A 23,722-nucleotide genomic window follows, 5' to 3' on the forward strand; every position below is an offset into this window, starting at 1 on the left:
GCCCGAGGCTCCCCGTGCACTGGGGGCCCTCCCTCCGGGGGCCTACGAGGCAGGAAGCTATCCAGCCGGAAGACCGGCGCTCCCCGCCCGTGGCTCCCTGTGCGCCCTCCTTCCGGGGGCCTACAGGGCTGGGAGTGAGCCGCCAGTCCGAAGTCCGGCGCTCTAGGGCTGGGGATTTGGCTCAGCGGCAAAGCACCTGCCTGGTAAGCGCAAGGTTGTGAGTTCGGTTCCCGGTACTGGAGAAAAACCAAAACCAAAAAAAAAAAAAAAAAAAAAAAAACAATAAAACCCTACGTCCAAAAATGATACTTGGAGAAAGAAGAAAAGAAAGTAGTTTTGTCTTTCCATAAATACATGGTAGGTGGGGTTGCAGATACCCTTGTCTAAATGTTTGTGTGAGCTTTGGTTTGACTGTGTGTTTACCATTTGTCCAGCTCTACCTGGGAATACGCACTCAGCATCTCAAACAACGTTTTTTGCTGGCTGGGCTATTTCCATGTATTGGGTCTACACAAAGACTTAATTTACCCTACAGTGTTTCTCCTTCCTTTACATCAGTAGAGGACAATGATCAACAACACACAGGAAGCTGGAGCCTTACTACAAGGCATCATCTCTTTTGAAGAAATAAACTAAGGCCAGCTTCTTTTCAGTGTGGGTGGTTTTGGGTTTTTTTGTCTTCTACATTCCAGTTCCCCAGTCTTTTCCATTCTAGTAAGTCGTTCTAACAAACTAGTTGATTGCGAGAAACTTGGGTCTTCTTGATTCTTCCCTTTCTTACCCTCTGATTTGTCTCTGCGACCATTGACTGGACCACAAAATACCCAAGTGTTTGAATGTCTCTGCCTCCTCAGTCAGGTTGTCCACTCACACTGGGATTGTCATCCTTTGCTAAGGAACTCCAGCTGTCGTTGTCTTCCAGTCCGTTCAGCACAACAGCCAGAGTGGTTTTTTAAAAAGGCATGTCATTTATTCATCTGCTAAAAATCCTTAAGTGGTTTTCCCACTGCACTTGAAATACAGAGTTCTTTCACCTAATAGATTTTGCATTGTATAACTCCTGCTAACTTACATAATTTCCATTTTCTGCAGGTATTGGGGATCTAACTCTGGCCTTGTGCATGCTGGACAGGTGCCCTGGTGCTTGCTGAGCTCACTCCCAGCCTCTTAGGCAGTTCTTCTTTTTTTTCTTTTTCTCCTTTGGTTTTTTGAGACAGGGTTTCCTTACATAGTTCAGGGTAGCCTTGAACTCTGTGTAGCAGAGGCTTATCTCAAACTCCGTAATCCTCCTGCCTCAGCCTCCTGAGTCCTGTCATTACAAGTGTGTGCCACCACACCCTTCATGTTCACATTTTAAAATTCTGTAAATGAGTCTTTATGATTTATTGCATCTGCCTTCAACTACAGCTAATTTGCCAGATGATATACAATATGCTTGGTAAATGTCTGTATAACATATAAAAATATTAGTCATATGTTGTTGCCCAGGCCCCTTTTTTTGTTTTTTGTTTTTGTTTTTGTTTGGCCACAGCTACACCTGTACTTTGAGACACGGTGTAACTTTGTAGCTCTGGTTGGCCTTGGACTTATGTAGTCCAGGCAGCCTCCTGAGTACTCAGATTATGGGCATGTTCCCCATGCCCAGCAGCCATTTATTTTGCTTTATTGAAATGAAATGCATGTGCCATACAATTTACCCATTTTCGGGGTTGGGGATCCTTGGAATGGAACTCAGGGCCTCACGCTTGCCAGGCAGGTGCTGTGCTGCTGAGCTGCACTCCAGGCTCAATTTATCCTTTTAAAATACACAATTAGGGCAGGGGTTGTGATGTACATCTGTAATTTCAGTACTCTGGAAGCTGAGGCAGGAAAATTGGTGTGAGTCAAGGCCAGCCTGGACTATACAATGAAACCCTGTTTTGTTTTTTTTTTTTTAAGTTTTGTTTTTTTTTTTTTTTTTTAAGGAAAAAAAAAAAATACACAGTTCAGTTCTAGTATATTGACAGAGGTGTGCAGTCCTCATCACTAGTCCAGAATGTTTTCATCCTCAAAAAGAAATTCCATCCCAATTACTTGCTTTTTTTTGTCTTCCTCACCTGGGTCCCTTGCAACCAGTTTACTTTTTCTTTTTGTGGATTTACTTTTTCTGGACATTGCTACAAAGAGTCCTTTTCATAATTTTTTTGTTTTGTTTTATTTATTAGTACATGTTTTCAGTACACAATGATTACATTCTTGGTGGGAATTGGTATATGAACATATCTCCTTTTCCACCCATTCTTCCCTTCTTTTATTTTTTGTCTTTTTGCTATGCAGTTCAGGCTGGCCTTGAGCTCACTTTGTAGCCCAGGCTGGCCTCAAACTCACAATGATCGTCCTGCCTCAGCCTCCCGAGTGCTGGGGTTACAGGCGTGTGTCATCATGCCTGGCTCTTGTCCTTCTTTTTTCGTCTTCCCACTTGAGATCTTTCTCCCTACTTTTTAGTTTCTGTCCTGATCTTTGTATTTTGGGTTTCTCATATAAGAGAAATCATGCAATATTTAAACTTTATGTCTGATTTACTTCACTGACATGATCTCGGTGCATCCATTTTCCTACAAATGTTTCAAGCTTATCTTTCTTTGTGACTGAGTAGTACTCCATTATCTATAAATATCGTGTTTTCTTTATTCGTTTATCTGTTGATGGACATAGATTGGCTACTTCCAAGATTTAACTCTTATGAATTATGCTGCTATAAACGTGGGTATATACGTATCACTGTAATATATCTTTTTTTTTTTTTTTTTGAGACAGGGATATGGTTCAGGCTGCCCTCTAACTCACTATATATATAGCCCAGGCTAGTCTCAAACTATTAGCAATCCTCCTACCTCACCCTTCTGTTCTGTGTACTGGGATTACAGGTATGTGCCACCATGCCCAGCTCTGTAATATGATGTCTTTAACTCTTTTTTTTTTTTTTGGTTTTTGGTTTTTCTCCGGAACCGGGAACCGAACTCACAACCTTGCGCTTGCCAGACAGGCGCGTTTGCCACTGAGCTAAATCCCCAGCCCCTTGATGTCTTTAACTCTTGGGAGATACCTAAAAGGAGACTAGCTGGGTCAAATGGAATTTCTAGTTTTAGTTTTCTAGGAAATCTCCATACTAATTTCCAAAGTCATTTACATTTGTACTAGTTTACGTTCTCAACAAGGATGTATAAGGGGTATCCCCCCAGCCTTTGCCTGCGTTTGTTATTCACTTTTTGGCAGCCATTCTCTCTCTGGTAAGATGGAATCTTGGTTTTGTTTTAATTTTCATTTTTGTAATGGTCAGCAATGAAAAACTTCATGTGTTTGTTGGCTATATGTACTACTGAGATGTCTTCATTTCACTTGCCCTTTTTTTTTTTTTTTTGTACCAGGAATTGAACTCATGACCTTGCTCTTGCCAGGCAGGCGCTTATGCTGCTGAGCTATATCCCCAGCCCCACTTGCCCATGTTTTGATGGTGCTTTCTTGAGGACAGTCTTAAGTTTTTTGAGTCCTTTATATTCTAGATATTAGTCATGTCTGAGGAATAGCTGGCAAGGATTTTTTTCCCATTCTGTAAGTTGCCTCTCCATTCTGTTGGTTGCTTCTTTTGCTGTGTAGAAGCTTTTTAATTTGATACGGTCTCATTTGTTGATTCTTGGTACTGTTTCCTGTGCAGCTGGAAAGTCCTTTGTCTCACACCTATGACCTTAAGAGTTATATCTGTTTTATCTTTCAGCAGATTGTTTCTATTTTAATATTTAGATCTTTGATCCATTTTGATCTTAGATTAGTGAGACATGGTGAGAGATATGGGTCTATCACTGTAGCTTTGTGGTACAACTTCAAATCCAGGATTGTGAGGCCTCCCACTTTGCTCTTGTTGTTACCCAGGATTGCTTTTGCTATTCTGGGTCTCTTCTGGTTCTTTCTGGGTTCTGTTTTATTCTTTTTTTTTTTTTTTTTTTTTTTAAGACATTTGTGCTTTGTAGTTCAGGCTGGCATTTAAAACTTACCTTATATAGTCCAGGCTGATCTCGCCCTCAGGGTGACCTGCCTCAGCCTTCAGTGTGCTGGGATTATAGGCATATGCCATCATACCCAGTTGTGTCAGCATGTATTGTAAATGGTTTATCTGAACCTAAAGTATTACCAGTATTACTAAAGTATTCAAGTACACTGGAGCCAAATAAAAGTGATGTAGCAAAGAGAAATTACAAAGATAACGACCCCTTATGAAGCCATGGTAATTTTACCATGCCCAGAAAATATTTCTCTATAGATGGAAACAGAAAAAAATAGTAAAATTGTATATACTTTTTTTTTTTTTTTTTTTTAATTTTTTTTTTGAGGCAGGGTCTCACTATGTAGTTCAGGTTGGCCTTGCATTCACTGTGTAGCCCAGGCTTGCCTTGAAGTCAAGCGATCCTCCTGCCTTAGCCTCCCAAGTGCTGGGGTTATAGGCATGTGCCACCATGCCTGGCAATTGTGTATAATCTTAAAAGAAGTAGACATCAGTACTCTTTAAAATTTTGTGTATTTACTAAGTGCTACAAAAGTAAATCAAGAGGCCAGGGATAGGGGCTGGGGATTTAGCTCAGCCGCACAGTGCCTGCCTAGCAAGTACAAGGTCGTGAGTTTGATTCCCGGTACTGGGGGGAAAAAAAATTATTAAAAAAAAAAAAGAGGCCAGGGATATAGCTCAGTGATACAGCGCCCCCCTGGCACAGCACCTGCCTGGCAAGCACAAAGTTCTGAGCTCAATTCCTAGTACTAAAAAAAAAAAAAAGTGAATTGAGATACAATAGACAAAATAGGGTCTTAAGAGAATTTTGGGGGGTTTAAGCGTTTACCCTGGGGGGTTATTTATTGACTTCTCAGAGGCACTGTTTTCAGGATTGTTTGAAACAAACTTCATGTATCCTGGTAACCCATAGTTGACTAGTAGCACGAGGACATAAATATCCTCAGATGACTTCTGTCCTGTGGCATACTGTGGAGTGAGTCATGTTTTTAAGATTATGTAAGTGATTGAAATAACACAATTGAAACATAAAATTGGCATTTGCATTAAAATTTCTATAAGAACATTTTTTAAAGAATGCAAAGAATAATTCTTAAACTTCATGAAAGGGAGAGAAAATGCTTAACTTCATAGTTAACTTGTAGTAAGGTTTGGTTAACATAATATAAAGTAACTTTTTAAAACAATTGAGTAAAAGGCAAAGTTGTGAAATACATGACTCAGTTAATGTACCAAAACCTGGATGACACTGGACAAAGCAAATCCTCCTCTACAGAATCAGGTGATCAGAGCAAACTCTTGGGAGGTTTGACTAGCTTGCTTGGGCTGGCCTTAAACTCCCTACCCTCCCATATTAGCTTCCAGAGTAGCTGGGAATATGGGGGCATGCCTCTGTATCAGGATAGAATAGACTCTTCTGTAGCTTTCTAGCTCTGAAGTATGTTTAATTTATTCACGTAGTATGATACATTTGTCTTGGAATTTGCTTTTAGAAAGCAGTGGAGAACTGGGTGTGGTTGCATACACTGGCATACAGAGAAGCTGTCAGATTGGTTTTATAAAGGTAAAAGTAACGGCGGGGACAGGGTCTTGCTTTGTACAGGCTGGCCTTGAACTCACTATATTGCCCAGCTTGGTCCTCCTGTCTCAGCATTCTGGGTGCTAGGATTATATGCATGCACCATCACACCCTGCAAATCTGGTAAATACTTTGAGTGCTCCATAGACAGTCTCTGTATAAAATCTCAAAAATGTAAAAGCTATTTTTAAAAAGCGTGAAGATTTGGTCAGCAATTTCGCATACCTAGAGTAATACGATGTGCATAGGAATCACCTGGGAACTTTCTAAAAAAATGTTCATTTGTTTTTTTAGGTCTGAAATGGTCCTGATTATTCTGTATTTCTAACAAGTTCCCAGATAGCTCTAAATCATTTCTTAAATCATTTCTAGGTCATAGTCCTTTTGAGAATTAATGAAATCTATGGGTGCTCTCTAAAGTTGTTTAAATCTTGTGCATAATTTCAAAAGGTTTATTTGCCTGCTTAACCTTGATGTCTGCCCCATTCTAGCTTTTGGGTTTAAACACTGAAATTGGTTAGTGTAATTGCCAATCTGCTTTATGCAGTTGACATAATGCTGATAAGACCTTACTAAAATAAAGTTTTTACTGTTTCTTAAAATCTTTTTTTGTGTGTGTGTGGGTACTGGGAATTGAACGCAGGACCTTGAGCTTGCCAGGCAGGCGCTGTGCAGCTGAGCTATATCCCCATCCCCCTTTCCTTAAAATCTTGTACGTAGGTTAGAGAAGTAAAAGCAAAGAAATACAGACCAAAAAAACTGCGAGCGTGTTTGTCCCCTTTCAGCTTTTTCCTCATGTGGAGTTGTTTCTTTTCTTTTCTTTTTTCCGGTACCGGTAATCAAACTCACGACCTTGAGCTTGCCAGGCAGGTGCTGTGCTGCTGAGCTAAATCCCCAGCCTCTGGAGTTGTTTCATAAGGGGAGTGGAATACAAAACTAGAGATGTAGGTCTAAAATAAATGTGTATCAAGATAGGAATACTATATATTTTGTCAGTTCTGAGGTTAACATCTCTATTTCTTTTTCTTTTCTTTCTTTTTTTTTCCCTTCTTTTCTTTGTTCTTTTGATGCCGGCAGTCAAACTCAGGACCTTGCACTAGGCAGGGAGGCACTATGCCACTGAGCTATATCCCTGGCCCAACATCTGTATTTCTAAAACAGATGTAAATTCTTCATTTTAAGACTTTATATATAAGCAGAAAAGTAAAATAATCTAAAACAAAGTCTGTGTAGATGTGTACAGGTAGAGTTTTGAGATTTAAGATCTCCAGCACTGTCAGGATAGCTAAGACGTTGGAACTCTGGGAAGGTCTCCCTAATCTCTTACCATGATGTACCAGTTGGTCTTGGAGCCTGACCTGATTTCATGGGGCTGGCATTTCCTGTTTTCCTGTAATCTCCTCCCTGCTCCCCATGACTCAGTGGTAGTTACAGTACCAGTAAATTTCAGCCTTTCTAGTTGTGCCACTGAAATTTAGATTTTGGAAAAAATAAGGTATATGGTAGGGGTTGGCACTTTTCCTAAGTGTAAGATACTGAAGACAATATTATTTTTGCAAAACATGCAAAATGCTTGGACTTGTCAGTGATAGAACTGTTATAGAATTTGGAATATGGAGAAATGGCAGGGATATGAAGTGTGGTCAAATCTACAGTAAATGTTTAAAATGATTCACTACAGTAAAACATATTAACATAAAATAACATCCTTTCTCATGAGTGTCTTAATGAGGGGTGATCAAAAAATGTATGGTGAATGCTGCTGCTGAATGCTGCTCAACAGAAAAGCTTCTCCTAAAAACACTGCAGTGTGCCCGCATCCACCAGAATTGGCATTGTGGGACTTTGGCCTTTTACCAGAGTTAAGATGCCCATGAAAGGTAAAGGTTTTCGAATCGATTCAGGACATTGAGGCAACCACCACAGTGCAACTAAGGACTCATGAAAGGATTTCCAGAATGGTTTCAGAAGTTGCAAGAATGATGGGATAGGGGCTGGGCATGGTGGCACATGCCTGTAATCCCAGCACTCAGGAGGCTGAGGCAGGAGGATCCCCATGAGTTCAAGGCCAGCCTAGCCTGTATAGTGAGACCCTGTCTCAAAAAAAAGAAAGAAAGCCGGGCATGGTGGTGCACGCCTTAATCACAGCAGTAGGGAGGCTGAGGCAGGAGGATTGTTGTGAGTTCGAGACCAGCCTGGGCTACAAAGTGAGCGCAAGGCCAACCTGAACTGCATAGTGAGACCTTGTCTCCAAAAGATCAAAAAAAAAAAAAAAAAAACAAACAAAAAGAATGATGGGATAGTGTGTTTGCAGGGATTTGGAGAATACTTGGAGAGGGACAGTGTAAATGAATCTTCTTTAAATTTAAATGCTTGCTTTATTTTTCTGCCACACCTTGTAAATTTGTGGGAATAGTATATTTTTGTAGGGAATACTGCTTGTCCTGCAGATGTAAAAGATGGTGCTCAGTGGTGTTGACCCTGTGATAGGCAAAATTAGATGGGCCTGAAATTGGAGATGCAGCTCCTAGTATGACTGTAAAATAGTGTGATCCTGCAAGGTGCCTAGGAATCGAACTTAGAACTTCGCACTTGTCAGGCAGGTGCTGTGCCACTGAGCTATACCCCCAGCCCAAGTGCCTCATTTATAAACTGGAAATGAAGTTAATAGTACCACCTTTGTGAAGATTGAACTAATGATCCATAAATCCTACAGCAATTCCCAATGTAGAAGCAGCATTCTCCAAGTTGTAATAATAATTAATATACCGCCAAAAAAGTTCTATACATTCTAATGTAAAATGAGGTCTCAATTTTTATTTTTATTTTATTTATTTATTTTTTAACTTTTTTTTTTGGCACCGGGAATTGAACTCAGGACCTTGCAATTGCCAGGCAGGCACTTGTATCCTGAACTATATCCCCGGCCCTGAATTTTTAAAATGAAGTTTTAGTAAGTGTTATGTATAAGAAATGCTGTTAGCAGCCTCATGGGTATTTGTTGGATGAAGGGAAGGAGAGGATTGAGTTTCACCCTTAAAGCATGTTTTACTTGGTGGTTAAAAAATCTGTGAGGTAGATATGGTGGCCTCTACATCTCAGTTGAGATTCCTGGCTGCCTCTGATACCTGTAGTAATTAGAACCTTGTTTGCATGGGACCAGCTATTCCAGTTTTTAGTCACTTTATATTATAAACTGTTCCTTATGACACAAACTATGCTTGTCTGGTTTTTATTTTTAGTCTTTTTGTCTTTTTGAAACGGGGTCTTACTATGCAGTTCAGGCTGGCCTTGAGCTCACTTTGTAGCCCAGAGGCTGGCCTCTGAATTTATGATGATCCTGCCTTTTGAGTGCTAGAATTACAAGTGTGCACTACCACACCCCACTTAAACAACTGTCGTTGTTACTAAACCTCATTTAAGTCAACCAAGTCTCAGATTTCTTTTGATCCTGATTTTTCACCCTTTCTAGGTTTGTAACATTCTTCACCTTGGTAGTAACTGTAAGTCCCTTAATGACTGTATGTAAAGGAAATGTGTGTGCTGCAAGTACTCGTTATTTGTGGATAAATACTTTGACAACTACTGTATCTCATGGTCCATTGCTGACGGCTGAGAAATCAGTGGTGTCCTATTAGTTTTGTCTTTTTGCACCTCTTGGTCTGGTGGGAAAAGTACATCAAAACAGTGTTGGCAAAGGACACACTTGGCCTGTTGAAATGGACTCCAGCCTGATCTGGGAGTTGGGGAAAGCCTCCCTGTTTGGAGAGGGAGAAGGGAGAGCATGTAAAGACCAGAAAGCACTGACAAACAGAGGGCCGTTGTTTGAATCCCGGAGGCCAGAGGTTTACAGCAGCTGGTAATCTTACAAACCTGGATTGAGAGACTAACCTTTAGCTCAAGTATAGTAGGAAGAAACTACTGAAAGATTTTATACCTGACAGTGTTTTCACATTTGTGCCACCCTTCTCCCCCCCCCGCCCCGCCCCCTTTTTGTTTTTAATTTTGAGACAGGGTCTTGCTAAGTTGCTCAGGCTGGGCTGGAACTTGCAGCCATTTTGCCTCACTCTTTCAGAATGCTGTGATTACAACGTGCTGCTGCCCCAAGCTACGTTTGCTTTTTTTTTTTTTTTTTTTTTTTGTCTTTTTGAGACAGGGTCTCACTATGCAGTTTAGGTTGGCCTTGAGCTCACTTTGTAGTCCAGGCTGGTCTTAAACTCCCAACTGTCCTCCTGCCTTGGCCTCTGAGTGCAGTGATTACAGGTGTGCACCATGCCTAGCTTTTCTTTCTTTTTTTTTAAGACAATGATCTCACTGAATTCAGGCTGGCCTCCAACTCGCAGTGCTCATCCCAGTGCTGGGATTACAGGTGTGTGCCACCACGCCTGGCTCATGTTCGCAGTTTTAAATGCAGTGTGTCTTGCAGACAGGCATCTTGAACCACTGGTGGTACACGCATGACTGCCACGGTTGTGGTTCTGGGTTTGAGAGCACATTAAAAAGAGAGTATACTACCAAAAAGCCATACTGGGAGCAAACATTCCGCCATGGTTGGTGTTTTGCAATATTTCTTCCCTTTTACCCTGAGGCCTGGAAATTGTTTGGAGTTAGCAGAGGTCTTCTCTAGTGAAGAATTTCATTCATTTTTTGCATCACTGCACAATTTATGACTTAAGTTGGAAACTGAAAATGTTTGAGTCACAGTTAAGTGCTTAAATTTAGAGTAATTAATTTTATTATGACTTGCTTTTCTTAGGAGCTATTTAAACTGAACCAGTAATGCTTTTTGTTTTTGTTTTCATTTTTTAAGTAGTGGCATTTTTGAGACAACAACTGATCTTACAGTTTTTTCTCAGAAAAGATTTTAATAAGTATCTGGTGGGATTTTCCACAGTGAATTAAATTTTTTAAAGTTTACACTTAAAATTGATAAGGATTTTCTGAGTAAGTACTGTTTTATTTTATTTATTTTTTTGTAAGTACTATTTTAAATGTCAGTATTTGACGTAAGTGATAGAAATTGTTACACGTACTCCTTGTTAGGTAAAGAAAGCTTGCTTTCAGTTCTAAAATGTGGCAAATTAAATTTTTTTTTTTGTCTTTTTGAGACAGGGTCTCTCTATGCAGTTCAGGCTGGCCTTGAGCTGACTTTGTAGCCCAGGCTGGTCTCGAACTCACAATGATCCTCCTGCCTCAGCCTCCCAAATGCTGTGATTACATGTGTTCGCCACCACGCCTGGCAGTAATTTAATTGGCCGTTACATGCACCAAACATGACTCCTAACCTATACTCAGGATTTTTTGGGGGTACTGGGAATTGAACTCAGGGCATTGCACTTGCCAGGCAGGCACATGTGCCACTGTGCTATCTCACTGTTCCACTGCTCAGAGGATTTGGTTCATTGTGGAAATACTTGTGATGTAAAGAGCTAAGGAGTAAGGGCTCCAAGAGCTGAGTTTGAAAATTGTCAATATGTTAAACAAATGGAAGAGAGTTGATAATAGATTATACTTTAATTACATCTACTTCAACGCAGAGGTAGAAAAACGTAGTGACAGAAAAACTTTGGAGGAAAAAATTGCAGTGTTTTCCCTTGGCAGGTGGTAGGATTTTCCACTAGTACTTGCCCTGAGGGCATTGACAGGCCCCGTCAGGGGTGTGTTACCAGATTGATCCTTGGAACATCTCTGCCTGCTCCTTAGGCACAGACCATATGTCTGAACTCCTGAAAGCCTGCTGACAAAAGGAAATCATTTTTGTCTTAGTTGGAAAATTGTTTGGTGAGTCTTCACTTTCATGGGTCTTTTGTTTTTTTATTTTTTTAATTTTTTTTCCAGTACCAGGAATCGAACGAACGACTTTGCTCTTGCCAGGCAGGCACTGTGCTTCTGAGCTAAATCCCCAGAGCATGGGTCTTTTAACTCTTTAACAGAACCTGCTTTGTGATCTGTCCACGTGTCCATTCTAAATGGACTCTGTTACCAAAAGCAAGAATTAAGCAGAATCTCAGTTAAGTGAAACTTCCTTAGGCAAGACTTGTTTTACTTCTTGGGCTTTAGCCACTCTCCATAAAAGCAGAATGTAGGTTGGTTAAGACAATGTATTCTGAGGTGCTGGCGGTTTAGCTCAGCAGCAGAGCGCCTCCCTGGCAAGCGTGAGGTCGTGAGTTCGATACCCAGTACTGGAGGAGGGGGGACACACACACGTATTCTGTCAGCTAAGAAAATGTTAGAATACAGCAAGTTTTAAAAGCCTGTTTGTATTTATGTTTCTTCAGTATGTTACAAAGAGATTGGCTTTTAATATAACAAAGGGAATCATAACTATTTTAAGGTAGGCGTTTTACAAGTGCTGGAGTTAAAGACCTCTTAGCCTAGAGCTGATGTTAGGTATATTGTAGAGGCTGTTGCAAACAAGGTGGTTTTTAGTTTTTGCTCTTTTTTTTTTTTTTTTTTTTTAAAAAATTTTTTTTTTTTTTTTTTTTTTTTGGGGTTTTTTTTTTGGTACCAGGAATTGAACTCAGGACCTTGCGCTTGCCAGGCAGGCACTTGTGCTGCTGAGCTATCCTCCCTGGCCTAAACAGTTTTGTTTTGAGACAGGGTCTCACTATGTAGTTCAGGATGGCCTTGAACTCACTGTGTAATCTAGGGTGGCCTCAGGGTGATCCTCCTGCCTTATCCTCCTGCCTCAGCCTTCTGAGTGCTGGAATTACAGGCATGCACATACCATGCCTGGCCAGTTTTACTTAATTTTTTAGTGATTTTTGGAAATTCTTTTAAGTGGATTCCTAGACTTCACTTCAAGTGCATTGAACTGTATGTACTTTTGAAAAGGGGTTCATGAAAGCCCTCCTGTATTAACTTTTTCATAGCTTTCAATTCCTAAAAATTTATTTGTGGAACAATTAGAATGGCAGCTGTGAGATGGAAGAAAAGTTGACAAGAATTTAAGAACTTCCCAAGTCATTTGTTTTGCCATTTGACATTTGGGACATTCATCCTCAGTATTTGATCAACTTGTGTGTATCAGTATACTTCCTATAGAGCAGACACTCTTCATACATTTAGACCTTTAGGAAAAGTAGTTGATTTTTTTTTTTTTTTTATAATGCTACCATAAATATTTCATGTAACATATATATAGATACATGGCACGTGTAATAGATATATGTAGTATATATGTATATAGATATATATCAATATAGCATATCTATATAGTATTTGTACTACCTTACTCTGATAATGTTAGCCGTGTCACCCAAGAAATTTAACTTTGGTAGTTACTGCCTGAAAATACATCCTCCCCCATTGAACCCAGAGAGTAGTGAACTAGAAGCACGCTTCTTTTCTTTTCTTTTCTTTTCTTTTCTTTTCTTTTCTTTTCTTTTCTTTTCTTTTCTTTTCTTTTCTTTTCTTTTCTTTTCTTTCTTTCTTTCTTTCTTTCTTTCTTTCTTTCTCTTTCTTTCTTTTCTTCCTTCCTTCCTTCCCTCCCTCCCTCCCTCCCTCCCTCCCTCCTTCCCTCCTTCCTTCCTTCCTTTTACATTTTTGAGATAGCATTTCACTTTGTAGTTCAGGCTGGCCTTGAATTCAGTTAGTAGCTCAGGCTGGCCTCTAACTTGCAGTGATCCTCCTGCTTCAGCCTCCCGAGTGCTGGGATTACAGACATGTGCCACAATGCCCAGCTGTTTTTATTTTTTGAAACAAGATCTTACTAGTTTTGCCCAGGCTGACCTCAAAGTTGTGATCTTCCTGCCTCAGTCAAGTTCTGTAGCTGAGATTACTGGCATGTTACACTATACCTGGCTTTTTTTGTGTGTGTTCACTTCTGTTTTTTGTTTTTTGTTTTTTTTTAAATTTGTTTATTTGTTTGTCTTTTTGAGACAGGGTTTCCCTATGCAGTTTAGGCTGGCCCTCAACTCATTTTGTAGCCCAGGCTGGCCTCAAAATCACAGCAATCCTCCTGCCTCAGCCTCCCCAAGTGCTGGGATTACAGGTGTCCACCACCACACCTGGCTGTTTTTATTTGCAATGGTAGAGATCAAGCCAAAGGCTGCCTGTGTGCTTAAGCAAATGCTCTATCAGCGCTGTATATGAAACTTACACAGTTACTACAGAAGTCTAATAGATTGAGGACCTCTGTGCTACATTGGGCAGAAGTCTTTCTGCCTCTTGCAGGATTTTGATATAAATCGCCCCAGACATCAGAAGACATTTGAAAATTTTTCATTTAGGGTCATAATACGTACCATTGAGCTTGGACTCATTTCACAATGTTCAAGGGCGTTTAGAAGCTGGTTTTGATAGGCAGAAGTAAAACAGGAAAACACACTTTGGTTTTAAATTACTGTGTCAATAGGGCATTTTAGCTTGTTGAAGGTCACTGAGGTTCAGAATATGATTACTTTGTCTTAATCATCTGTTCGATGTGTTGCTAAGCATGAGCAGAATTTTGTGAAAATGAAAGGCTCTAGTTTATTTCGTTGGAATATTGCTGTTCATTGCATAAGCATTTCCAGCAGGAATTTCATCCTACCTAGGTGTCCCTGCAGTCAAATATGAGGACAGTCTTTGCCTCCTGAGATCACTCATTGATAGACTCTTTCTGCACATTGCCTACAAAGGCTGTAGGGTTGTTTCATGCCGAGCTTTAAAAAGCAAGCTGTATTCTTGAATTTGAAAGCTCTTAAGTACAGAACAGTTGGAACTAAATGGAAAGTTTAACAAGTCCAGTGTTCATTTCTTGGATTGGATGCTATTTTGCCATTTTATGTATAACCTGTGATGGGTAATATAATTCAGTTTGTAGGTGTCTTGGTTACTTTTTTCTCGCTGCTGGGACAAAATACCTGACGCCCAAAATTAAGGAAGGAAAGGTTTATTTCGCTTACAGTTCGTGGAAGTTTCAATCCGTACTTGGCAGATTATAAGGCAGAGTGGCACATTGCAGAGGGCTGCATCTCAGGGCGGCAGCACACAGCTAAGCTGCAAGCACCCACCAGCGTGGAATGGGGGAGGAATGCCCCCAAGCAGCTTCTTCCTCTCCCTTACATATGCAAACTATCCAATCCAGGGCGGGTGTATCTCTCACACCCATAATCATTCAACTCTTAATAGCCTGCCCCAGGTCCTCATGAGGCATTGGGGGGACCCACAGACATAAACCATAACAGTAGGGTACATCTGGAAAATGAAGATTTGACTTGAAACCTTTTTTTGAGCTGTTCATGCATTAGATACTTAAAAAACCTCTTTAGTTACTGTTTAGAAAGTTCTAGAAAGCTGTTCTATACTGGGGTGTGGAGGGGATGGAGGTTTTTTGGGGCAGTGCTAGGGATTGACCTCAGAGCTTACACTCATACTAGGTAAGTACTTTACCATCATGTTGCAACCCCACCCTGTACTTTTTTTTTTTCCCCACCCCATACTTAGTAATATAAAATTGTTTTCATGCAGATGTGCACTTACTGAGCAATATTTGAATCTCTAGAGAGGATGTTCTCAGGTTGTATGTGAGACATCGCCTTTACCTGGTATTGGGTGTGTTTTATGGCCTTTTACTTTATATACACTAAGGAAGTTTCTAGGCTAAGTTGTGGACCTGGTGAGAGCTATTGAAGGATCTTTATAGCCCAGAAAAGAAGGCTGCCTTGGCTGACATAGTGTAAGAGATTTATTCATTTATTTGCAAATTCATATTTCAAAAAGTACAGAGGGTATAAGGTGAACCGTCTCTCTCTCCCCATCCCCAGCAACCCAGTGTTACCAGTTGGTTTCACCTTCCCAGAGGTATTTCTTTATGCTGCTGGCAGCCCCAGAAGTACCATTGACATCTTGTTTTTCCTTACTCAGTGTACAATGTATCTTAGAGGAAGTTTTCACTTAAGTGTGAGGAGAGTTATCTCATCTTTCTAATGTTAACAAAAACTGCTATAAGTTAACTATATAACCTTGAGCAATGTCTGCAGGATAATGCGGCAAAATCATGGTGCTTTGCAGTTTTGATAATAGATTGCCAGTTTGCCCACCAAAGTTTGCAGTAGTTGTTGCTTTGTACTTAGCAACATAAACAGGTGGCTACAAACCCTGAGAGGCTTGCTGAGTCACGAATACTAAATCTGTTGCTCCTACCCGACATAGAATGTTTACACTGTACCTCCAGAGTTTCCCTGATCAGCTGCACAGACAGGATTTTTAATGACCGGGCACACATACCTAGTGAGTTGCCTAACTTACTAAAATTGGGGAATTTCCATATTTTATAGTCATCTGTATAAGAATCTTTGCATACATCCTTGCTGATTCGGTCTACCTTCACACTTTTTGTTTGTATAATTTAATGTTACATTTGTTTTGTGTGAATTAACATCTTTTCAAAGAGTGCCCTTGCTGGATGAGGCTGAGGCAGGAGGATTGCCATGAGCTTGAGGGCAACCTGAGCTACATAGCTCAAGGCCAGCCTGAACTACATAGCAAGACACTCTCAAAAATAAACAAATAAATGCATACATAAGTCACTATTTAAAAAAGAAGCCAAGCCTGTGGCACAGGCCATACTGTAATTCTGGCAAAGTATTCAAAATGGATGCTTCCACATTTGAGCATATATAGCTGAACATTTTAATTTTAATTTTACTTATTTATTTTCTTTCTTTTAGACAGGGTCTCATCATATAATTCAGGCTGGCCTCAAACTCAGAGATCCTCCTGCCTCAGCCTCCCATATGTGCTACCATGCCCAGCAAAAGCATTTGTAGAATACAGTGTATTTAAAGGCTTTCCCAGTTGGGCATGGTGGCACACACCTATAGTCCCAGTATTCAGAAAGCTGAGGCAGGAGGATCACTTTGAGTTTGAGGCCAGTTTGGGCTACATAGTGAGTGTAAGGCAGCCTGAACTGCATAGTATAACCTGGTCTCAAAGGAAAAAAAAAAGTTTTCACAAGTATCACCATCTTTGCGCCTGAGATAGGTTAACCGTCTTAGCTGTTTGGCAGATTTTTCCTCTCTGTCTGCCTGTCTGTCTAGCAGTCATGGTTGTTTTACATGGTTGCTTGCTTGACAGTGGGGGGTTGAACACAGGACCTTTGCTCTGAGCTACATTCTTAACCCAGACTGGGTTCGAACTTGCAGTGCTACTGACTTACCCTCCCAGAGTGGGAGGGTTACAATTATGCGCCACCAACCCTGACACTGTGCTGTATATTGGTTGTTTATTTTCTTTAAGAGTTGTGTTTGATTTGGAAACAAACTCATCTTTATGTAACAGAAGTTGACTTTAGCTGCCTTTCTCTTCTTTCCCCCCCCAATTAGTTGGTGACAAAGTTCCTGCTGATATAAGATTAACTTCCATCAAGTCTACAACTCTAAGAGTTGACCAGTCTATTCTCACTGGTAAGTATTAATGAAATCTCGCTTTGCCATGTCCACGCCAGTATAGTCAGCTCTTCCCCACCATCCCCTTCATTGTCCCACCCATCTGAAGATACTTGTTTTCTTAGTGCTTTATCAGTTAGGCTTTGTGCTAGTATGGGTGGGGTTTTTTGGGTTTGTTTTTGTTTTTGTTTTTGTTTTTTTGGTATTTTTGACACAAGGTCTCACAGCAGTTCAGGCTGGCCTTGAGCTCACTTTGTAGCCCAGGCTGGCCTCGAACTCGCAAGGATCCTCCTGCTTCAGCCTCCCGAGTGCTGGAATTACAGGTGTGTGCCACCACGCCCAGCCATCTAATATGGGTTTAAAAGGCTGTTACCTCCTGGTCCCTGTTTATCTTTTTAGTTAAAAAATAGTTTGGCTTTAATATAAAATCACTAGTTCACTTCTTTGAAAGGCTGTTCCTTTGTTGGCAGAAGGTAGTAATCTCAAGGTTGAAGTGTTGCTTTCTCACCCTGTGGAAAGCAAATTACTTACTCAGTGCCCTTCCTCCAGGCAGGAGGAGTAGGCGCGGGTGCTATAACTTTCCTCATTAGAGTTGTAATCGTACATCTCACATAACGTGCAGCAAGCAGCTATACATTGAACAGTAGTAAGCCCCAAAAGGCACTGTTGCACTACCTGGAGTTGGCACTCCTGAATTTATAATTGTGTGGAACATTCTGCCATGTTTGTGATATAGATACAGTGTAGGGTGGAGGGTTCAAGTGAACTAGAAGTAAGGTTTTCAGAGTAACTTAGGGACAGTGTTAAGCCAAATTAAATAGGAAATCTAAAGGCTGTGAAATTTATCTGATCAGTGTTTGAAAGCAGCTAATACCATAGTGTATAACCTTGGCCCTTTTTGATTTTGAGGGTTTCTTTTTCTCCCTTGACTTTTTGTTTTGATGAATAGCTTATCTGGTAAAACTTCTAGCAGCAACAGGCTGCAAGCAGTTCGGGTATAAATGTTAGGGCAGTGATTGTGTTGTATGCATGAAATTCTCAGGTGGTTTCTGTAGAAACAGGGTGTCTTCTGTTAAATAATCGTACTGTAATTTATAGGCTCATTGAGGAATCATTTTTTTGTTAAGTATTCAGAGAATAAAACTGAGTGATTATTCCAGAAAAGGAAAGTAATTGGGATTTTATTTCCAAGTTTTTTTGTTGTTGTTGTTGTTGTTTGGTTGTTGCGTTTTTGTTTTGTTTTGTTTTTGTCTTTGTCATTTTGGGACAGGGTTTTTCCCTGTATAGTTGAGGTTGGCCTCAAACTCACAGCAGTCTTCCTGCCTCAGCTTCCCAAGTACTATAATCCACGGGCATGCACCACCACACCAGGCGAAACTCCTTTATTTTGAAATTGTACTTCTTTTAATCCTGATAGTCTTTGCTGTGGAATTTTTTGTGGAATTTTTATCACTAAATTTTCCTAGTTTTCTTCTTCAGAATGTTCCTTTTTCATACTGACAGTGTGTTAACAATGGTGATGGATGGGTATGGATAAGGGTTCCCAGGTTTAACTGTCCACAACTTGTTTAGGTGAATCCGTTTCAGTCATCAAGCACACGGACCCTGTCCCTGACCCACGGGCTGTCAACCAAGACAAGAAGAACATGCTTTTTTCTGTAAGTGCTTTTATCGAATCTTAGGTGGGTATTAATGGTGCTTAGGATTGAACCCAGGGCCTCACAGGTTAAATACATAATCTACCACTGAGGTACACTCCCAGCCCCTCAAAAGCTTTTTTTGTGTGTGTCGGGGGGGTTACGTTGAGATTTTAATCCAGGGAGTACTGGGAGTTATTCATTTTCAGACAGGGTCCCCTACATTGTCTAGGTTGGCCTCAAACTTGTAGCCCTCCTGCCTTGGCCTTCCAGACAGCTGAGATCAGAGGTTTGTGCCACTTGCCTGACTTCAAATGTATTTTATTTAAAGACAGTCTCGGGCTGGGGATTTAGCTCAGCGGCAAAGCACCTGCCTGGCAAGTGCAAGGTCGTGAGTTTCGTTCCCAGTACCGGAGAAAAACTTAAAAAAAAAAAAAAAAGACAGTCTCAGAGTTTCAAAAGTCCATAGTTGTTTTTTACTTGCTGCTTTTAGTGATCAGACTTTAAAAAATGTTGGCTCTTGTTCCAAAGGATACTAATACTCCTCTTGTTCAGTTTTAGCTATTAGAAAATACTAGTTAACAAAGCCAGGGGTGTAGCTCAGTAGTAGAGCACACACTTAGCATGCACAGGTCCTGAGTTCAGTCCCCAGAGTCCCGCCACCCCCTTTGAAACAAAGACACGAATGAAATTCACTGGTACGATGTATGACTTAGATGTCTTTGGTTTTGACTGGCAAGTTTTTAAGGACAAAAACTGATGATGTTGAACATATTTAAACTGATGAGGTTGAACATACTGTATCTGAATGGTTGGAAAGCAGATCTGTTCGGGAAAGCCTTTAGCTTGCGAAGGGTGTTTTCAGAATGATGTGCATGTCGCTGCTGTTTGTGGTTCTGATGAAGAGGGCTGTGTTGGAGAGAAGTGAGGAGGCAAGCATGTTACACCAGCGAGTTGAGTGAAGAGTATGTGGATGTTCATTGTACTGTTTCACTTTTTTGGGTGATTTGAAAGTTTTTTTAAAACAGTGCAAAAATACATGGATTTTGGTTGCTTGCAATCTAGGTTGGTATTTCAGGTAGTGGGCTTTTGTGGGTTAGTGGGAGACCTTAAGTGCCCATAGGAAGTACAGCACCATAGAGTTATAGTGGAAATAACAAAGCCGTGTCACTTTGACACTAGGAATTAAAGTGGGGTGGAAAGAGAACACTCGCACTGATGGCACGGAGTCCGTGCTGGTGTTTGACCCTTAAGATAGCCCATTTGGGGCTGATTGCCCTTCCTGTAGCTGACAGAAGTAGGGTACTGTTGGAGCCAGAGATGGAAAATGCATAAGACTGAGGGTAGTGTGGAGTTTGAAAACCTGGGAATGCAGAAGGGTTGGAGTGCTGCACAGTCCAAAGGTAGCCTACAAGTGCAGTTCCACATCATGAACTAAGACCCAGACAGATCAGTGTGGAGCTGAGTAGGGAGGTGTTCTGTGGAATCCAAGCCAGGTGTGGGGAGGTAGGAGGTATCGCACTGCCTGCATGAGGGATTGTTCACTGTCACTGCATCCTTGGGTCATCCCTAGGACAGTAGGATGAAGAATCTGGGTTCCTTGGTCAAAACCCAATGTCTGAATTGTACAGGTCAGTACTGTTTAAGTGGATGTATTGATCTTGTGACCAGTTCTCTTGTACTTCTCCGTAGGGTACAAACATTGCTGCTGGGAAAGCCATGGGAGTGGTGGTAGCAACTGGAGTTAACACTGAAATCGGCAAGATCCGAGATGAAATGGTGGCCACAGAACAGGAGAGAACGCCTCTTCAGCAGAAACTGGATGAATTTGGGGAACAGCTTTCCAAAGTCATCTCTGTCATTTGCATTGCAGTCTGGATCATAAACATTGGGCACTTTAATGATCCAGTGCACGGGGGCTCCTGGATCCGAGGTGCTATCTACTACTTTAAGATTGCAGTGGCTCTCGCAGTTGCAGCCATCCCTGAGGGCCTGCCTGCTGTTATCACCACCTGTCTGGCCCTTGGAACTCGCAGAATGGCAAAGAAAAATGCCATTGTTCGAAGTCTTCCCTCTGTGGAAACCCTCGGTTGCACTTCCGTAATCTGTTCGGATAAGACTGGTACTCTTACTACAAACCAGATGTCAGTATGCAGGGTAAGGGAGTCCTTTTCAAATTCTCCTGTGCTTCTCTTGGTCCTAAAAATACTCCTCCCTTCATGCTATCAAAAGTTTAGAATTTAAAATTATTCTGTATGAGGCTTGAGGCAACCTAATACTTTAATTTTTCAAACTGTCTAAAGAAATGAGGGTATCTTCATGGCTGATGACGTCTATCAGGGTGTTAACCGGAGGCTTTTGTATTTCTTTGGCTTTCTGTCTCTAAATGTATTTGTGTCGGCAGACAAGCTTCAGAGGAAGCAGCTAGTTAACTTCCTACCTGAAATCCTAATTTATTAGTATTCGATGAATTATGTTTTTAGGCAGGAGGATTGCAAGTTTGAGGCCAGCCTGAACAACATACGGAGACTGTGTCTCAAAAATAAAATGTAGAAAGGCTGGGGGTGAAGCTCAGTGGTAGACTGCCTCCCTAGCATGTGTAAGCCCCCGGGTTCAGCGACCCCAGTATCATTAAAAAGGAAAAAAAAAAAGATCTGAAGAAATAATGATATAATTAAGGTTTATTTTGTTTCATTTTTGTAGTCCCGGGACATCATACAGTGGTCATTCTTGCTAAGGAATTGGTGCTCTACCAGTGAGCTATACTCTAAGCCCACATTCTTTTGTAGAATTCATTTAAAGTGGGGCACAGTGCTGTGTTGCCTGTAACCTAGACACTCAGGAAGTTAAAGCAGGACATTCCCTTGAGCCTATAAGATTGAGGCCAGGCTGGGTAACACAGGACCCTGCCTCAGAAAAATTCTCTTTATCTAGATGTTACCTGGAAGAAGCTAGTGCAAGTCAGTGTAGTCTGAGTACGTGCAACTCGTAAATACTGGGCATAGATGGGACATGTGGCGGAGTTTTTATTTCTCATCAATTAGCAAGAAAATTAATAAAATGGGTATTAAAGGAGAATGTAAAGAAATAATATTAGGACTGCTGGACTAAGTTTCACAACTAATACATGTAGGGAAATAAAACTACATGTCTTCTGTAGAGTACAAATCGGTACCTTCATATAATGGGGGCCCCCACTATATAGCATAATAGTGCTAGGTTTTTCCAAGAGTAGGCCTTTTAAGTAATAATTCTATATGACATTAAAGGATGTTGTCATCTCTTGGCTTTATCTTCAGGTTTGTTTTTTTTTTTTACCCCCCTCTCTTTTTGAGACAGGGTCTCACTATGCAGTTCAGGCTGGCCTTGACCTCACTTATGTAGCCCAGGCTAGTCTCAAACTTGAAATGATCCTCCTGCCTCAGCCTCCTGAGTGCTGGGATTACAGGCATGTACCACCATGCCCAGCTACCGTCAGGTTTTTCAAACCCTGTGTATGTTTATTTTGCTAACTTCAAGTTCATGATATTGGTGGGATTTTGTTCTTTTTTCTCAAGACAAGGTCTGACTGTGTCGTTCAGGCTGGCCTTATAGTCACTACATAGCCCAGGGTGGCCTCAAACTTGAGGGAATCCTCTTGCCTCAGTCTCTCTAATGTGGTCAGTGCAGTGAGATTCCTGGCATGTACCACTGTGCCCCGCTCAAGGTGGTTTGAGTTACATTTCCCCAAGCTCGCGTAGTCCCCCTCCCCCCCATTTTTGTGATGACTCAACCCAGTTTTAGAGGTGATGGGCAGATGCGGGCATTGCACCTCTCAAGCGGTCAGTGTCTAGATTTGTCTTAGGCTTTTCCGGGGGAAAACGGTTTAACTCACTGTGGAACAGCAAGGTGGAGTAAACTGGCTAGAAAGAAGTCTGTTTGGTTTTTCTTGTTCTGTTCTGTTTTGGTTTGTGTTCTTTTGTGTTGTTTTTTGAGACGGGGTCTCACTATGTAGTTCAGGGTGGCCTTGAACTCCCTGTGGAGCCCAGGCTGGCCTCAAACTCTATGTTCCTCTTGCCTCAGCCTCCTGGGTGCTGGGATTACAGGAGTGTGCCACTGTGTCTTGCTTTAGAAGCCAGTTTTGTCAAACGGGTGGTTTCAGAAAGAGAAAGGGATTTCATGTTTACTATTTAGCTCCCCCAGTAGATTGTTTAAACTTAGCTTGGAAGCTTAATTTCTCAGAACAGTTGCTATGTTCATGAAAGTAAGCAGTGTGTGAAACTGTAATCTTTAAAATTTCTTTCGGGCAGGGGATGTAGCTCAGTGGCACAAGCACCTGCCTGGCAAGCACAAGGTCTGAGTTTCATTCCTGGTACCAAAAAAAAAACCCCAAAAACAAATTTTTTTTCAATTTCCTACTTACATTATAAAATGTTTTTGTTCTTTTATTCTTTTATTTTTGCGGTTGCGGGGAGGTACCAGAAATCAAACTCAGGACCTTGTGCTTGCTAGGCAGGCGCTTGTGCCACTGAGCTGTATACTCGGCTTATTCTCCTTTAAATTGTATGGCTGGACATGGTGGAGCATGACTGTAATCCCAGCACTTGGGAGGCTGAGACACTAGAATTTCCAAATTTGAGACCAGCCTGGGCTAGAAAGTAAGCTCAAGGCCAGCCTGAACTGCATAGCGAGACTCTGTCTCAAAAAGACCAAAAAAGAAAAAGAAATGTTTGATTTAAAATTTTGTTCATTTTGTTTTTCTCAGACGGTGTCACTGTATAGTTTAGGCTGGCCTTGAACTCACTACCTTAGGCTGGCCTCAAACTTGAGGCAAACGCCCTGCCTCAGCCTTCTGAGTGCTGGGGTTACAGGCGTGCAACACCATGCGTTGTGTGAACTTTAGTTTTTAGGTGTTGTTCCAGTTAGAAAAATATAGCAGGCAGTACTTGGAATCCTGCTGTGTGTAACCTTGAAGATAGACCTTTTTTCATTTGTCAAACCCTGAACTAGAATCTTTGCTTGAGAGCCATCAGTGTTTTAAATTCCATTATATTTGATAGATTGATTGATTGATTTAGGTACCAGGAATTGAACTCAAGACCTTGTGCTTGCAAGG

At 41.1% G+C, this 23,722-nt stretch overlaps 1 protein-coding gene across 2 annotated transcripts in view; it reads left to right on the plus strand.

Annotated features, from left to right (window-relative positions):
- The window catches only part of Atp2a2 (ATPase, Ca++ transporting, cardiac muscle, slow twitch 2), a gene marked incomplete at its 5' end in the record, with an annotated part of 62,419 nt that overhangs the window by 18,809 nt on the left and 19,888 nt on the right, over nucleotides 1-23,722 (plus strand). For both annotated transcript variants that reach the window (XR_001230987.1, XM_013503694.1), the window contains 3 exon segments: nucleotides 16,928-17,008; nucleotides 18,563-18,648; nucleotides 20,320-20,784. Coding sequence is in view for 1 of the 2 variants with exons in the window: in XM_013503694.1 (XP_013359148.1) it covers nucleotides 16,928-17,008; nucleotides 18,563-18,648; nucleotides 20,320-20,784 (632 nt within the window).

This window comes from Chinchilla lanigera, unplaced genomic scaffold, assembly GCF_000276665.1.
Source record: "Chinchilla lanigera isolate Chin_1 unplaced genomic scaffold, ChiLan1.0 scaffold00081, whole genome shotgun sequence".
NCBI classification, from domain to species: Eukaryota; Metazoa; Chordata; class Mammalia; order Rodentia; family Chinchillidae; genus Chinchilla; species Chinchilla lanigera.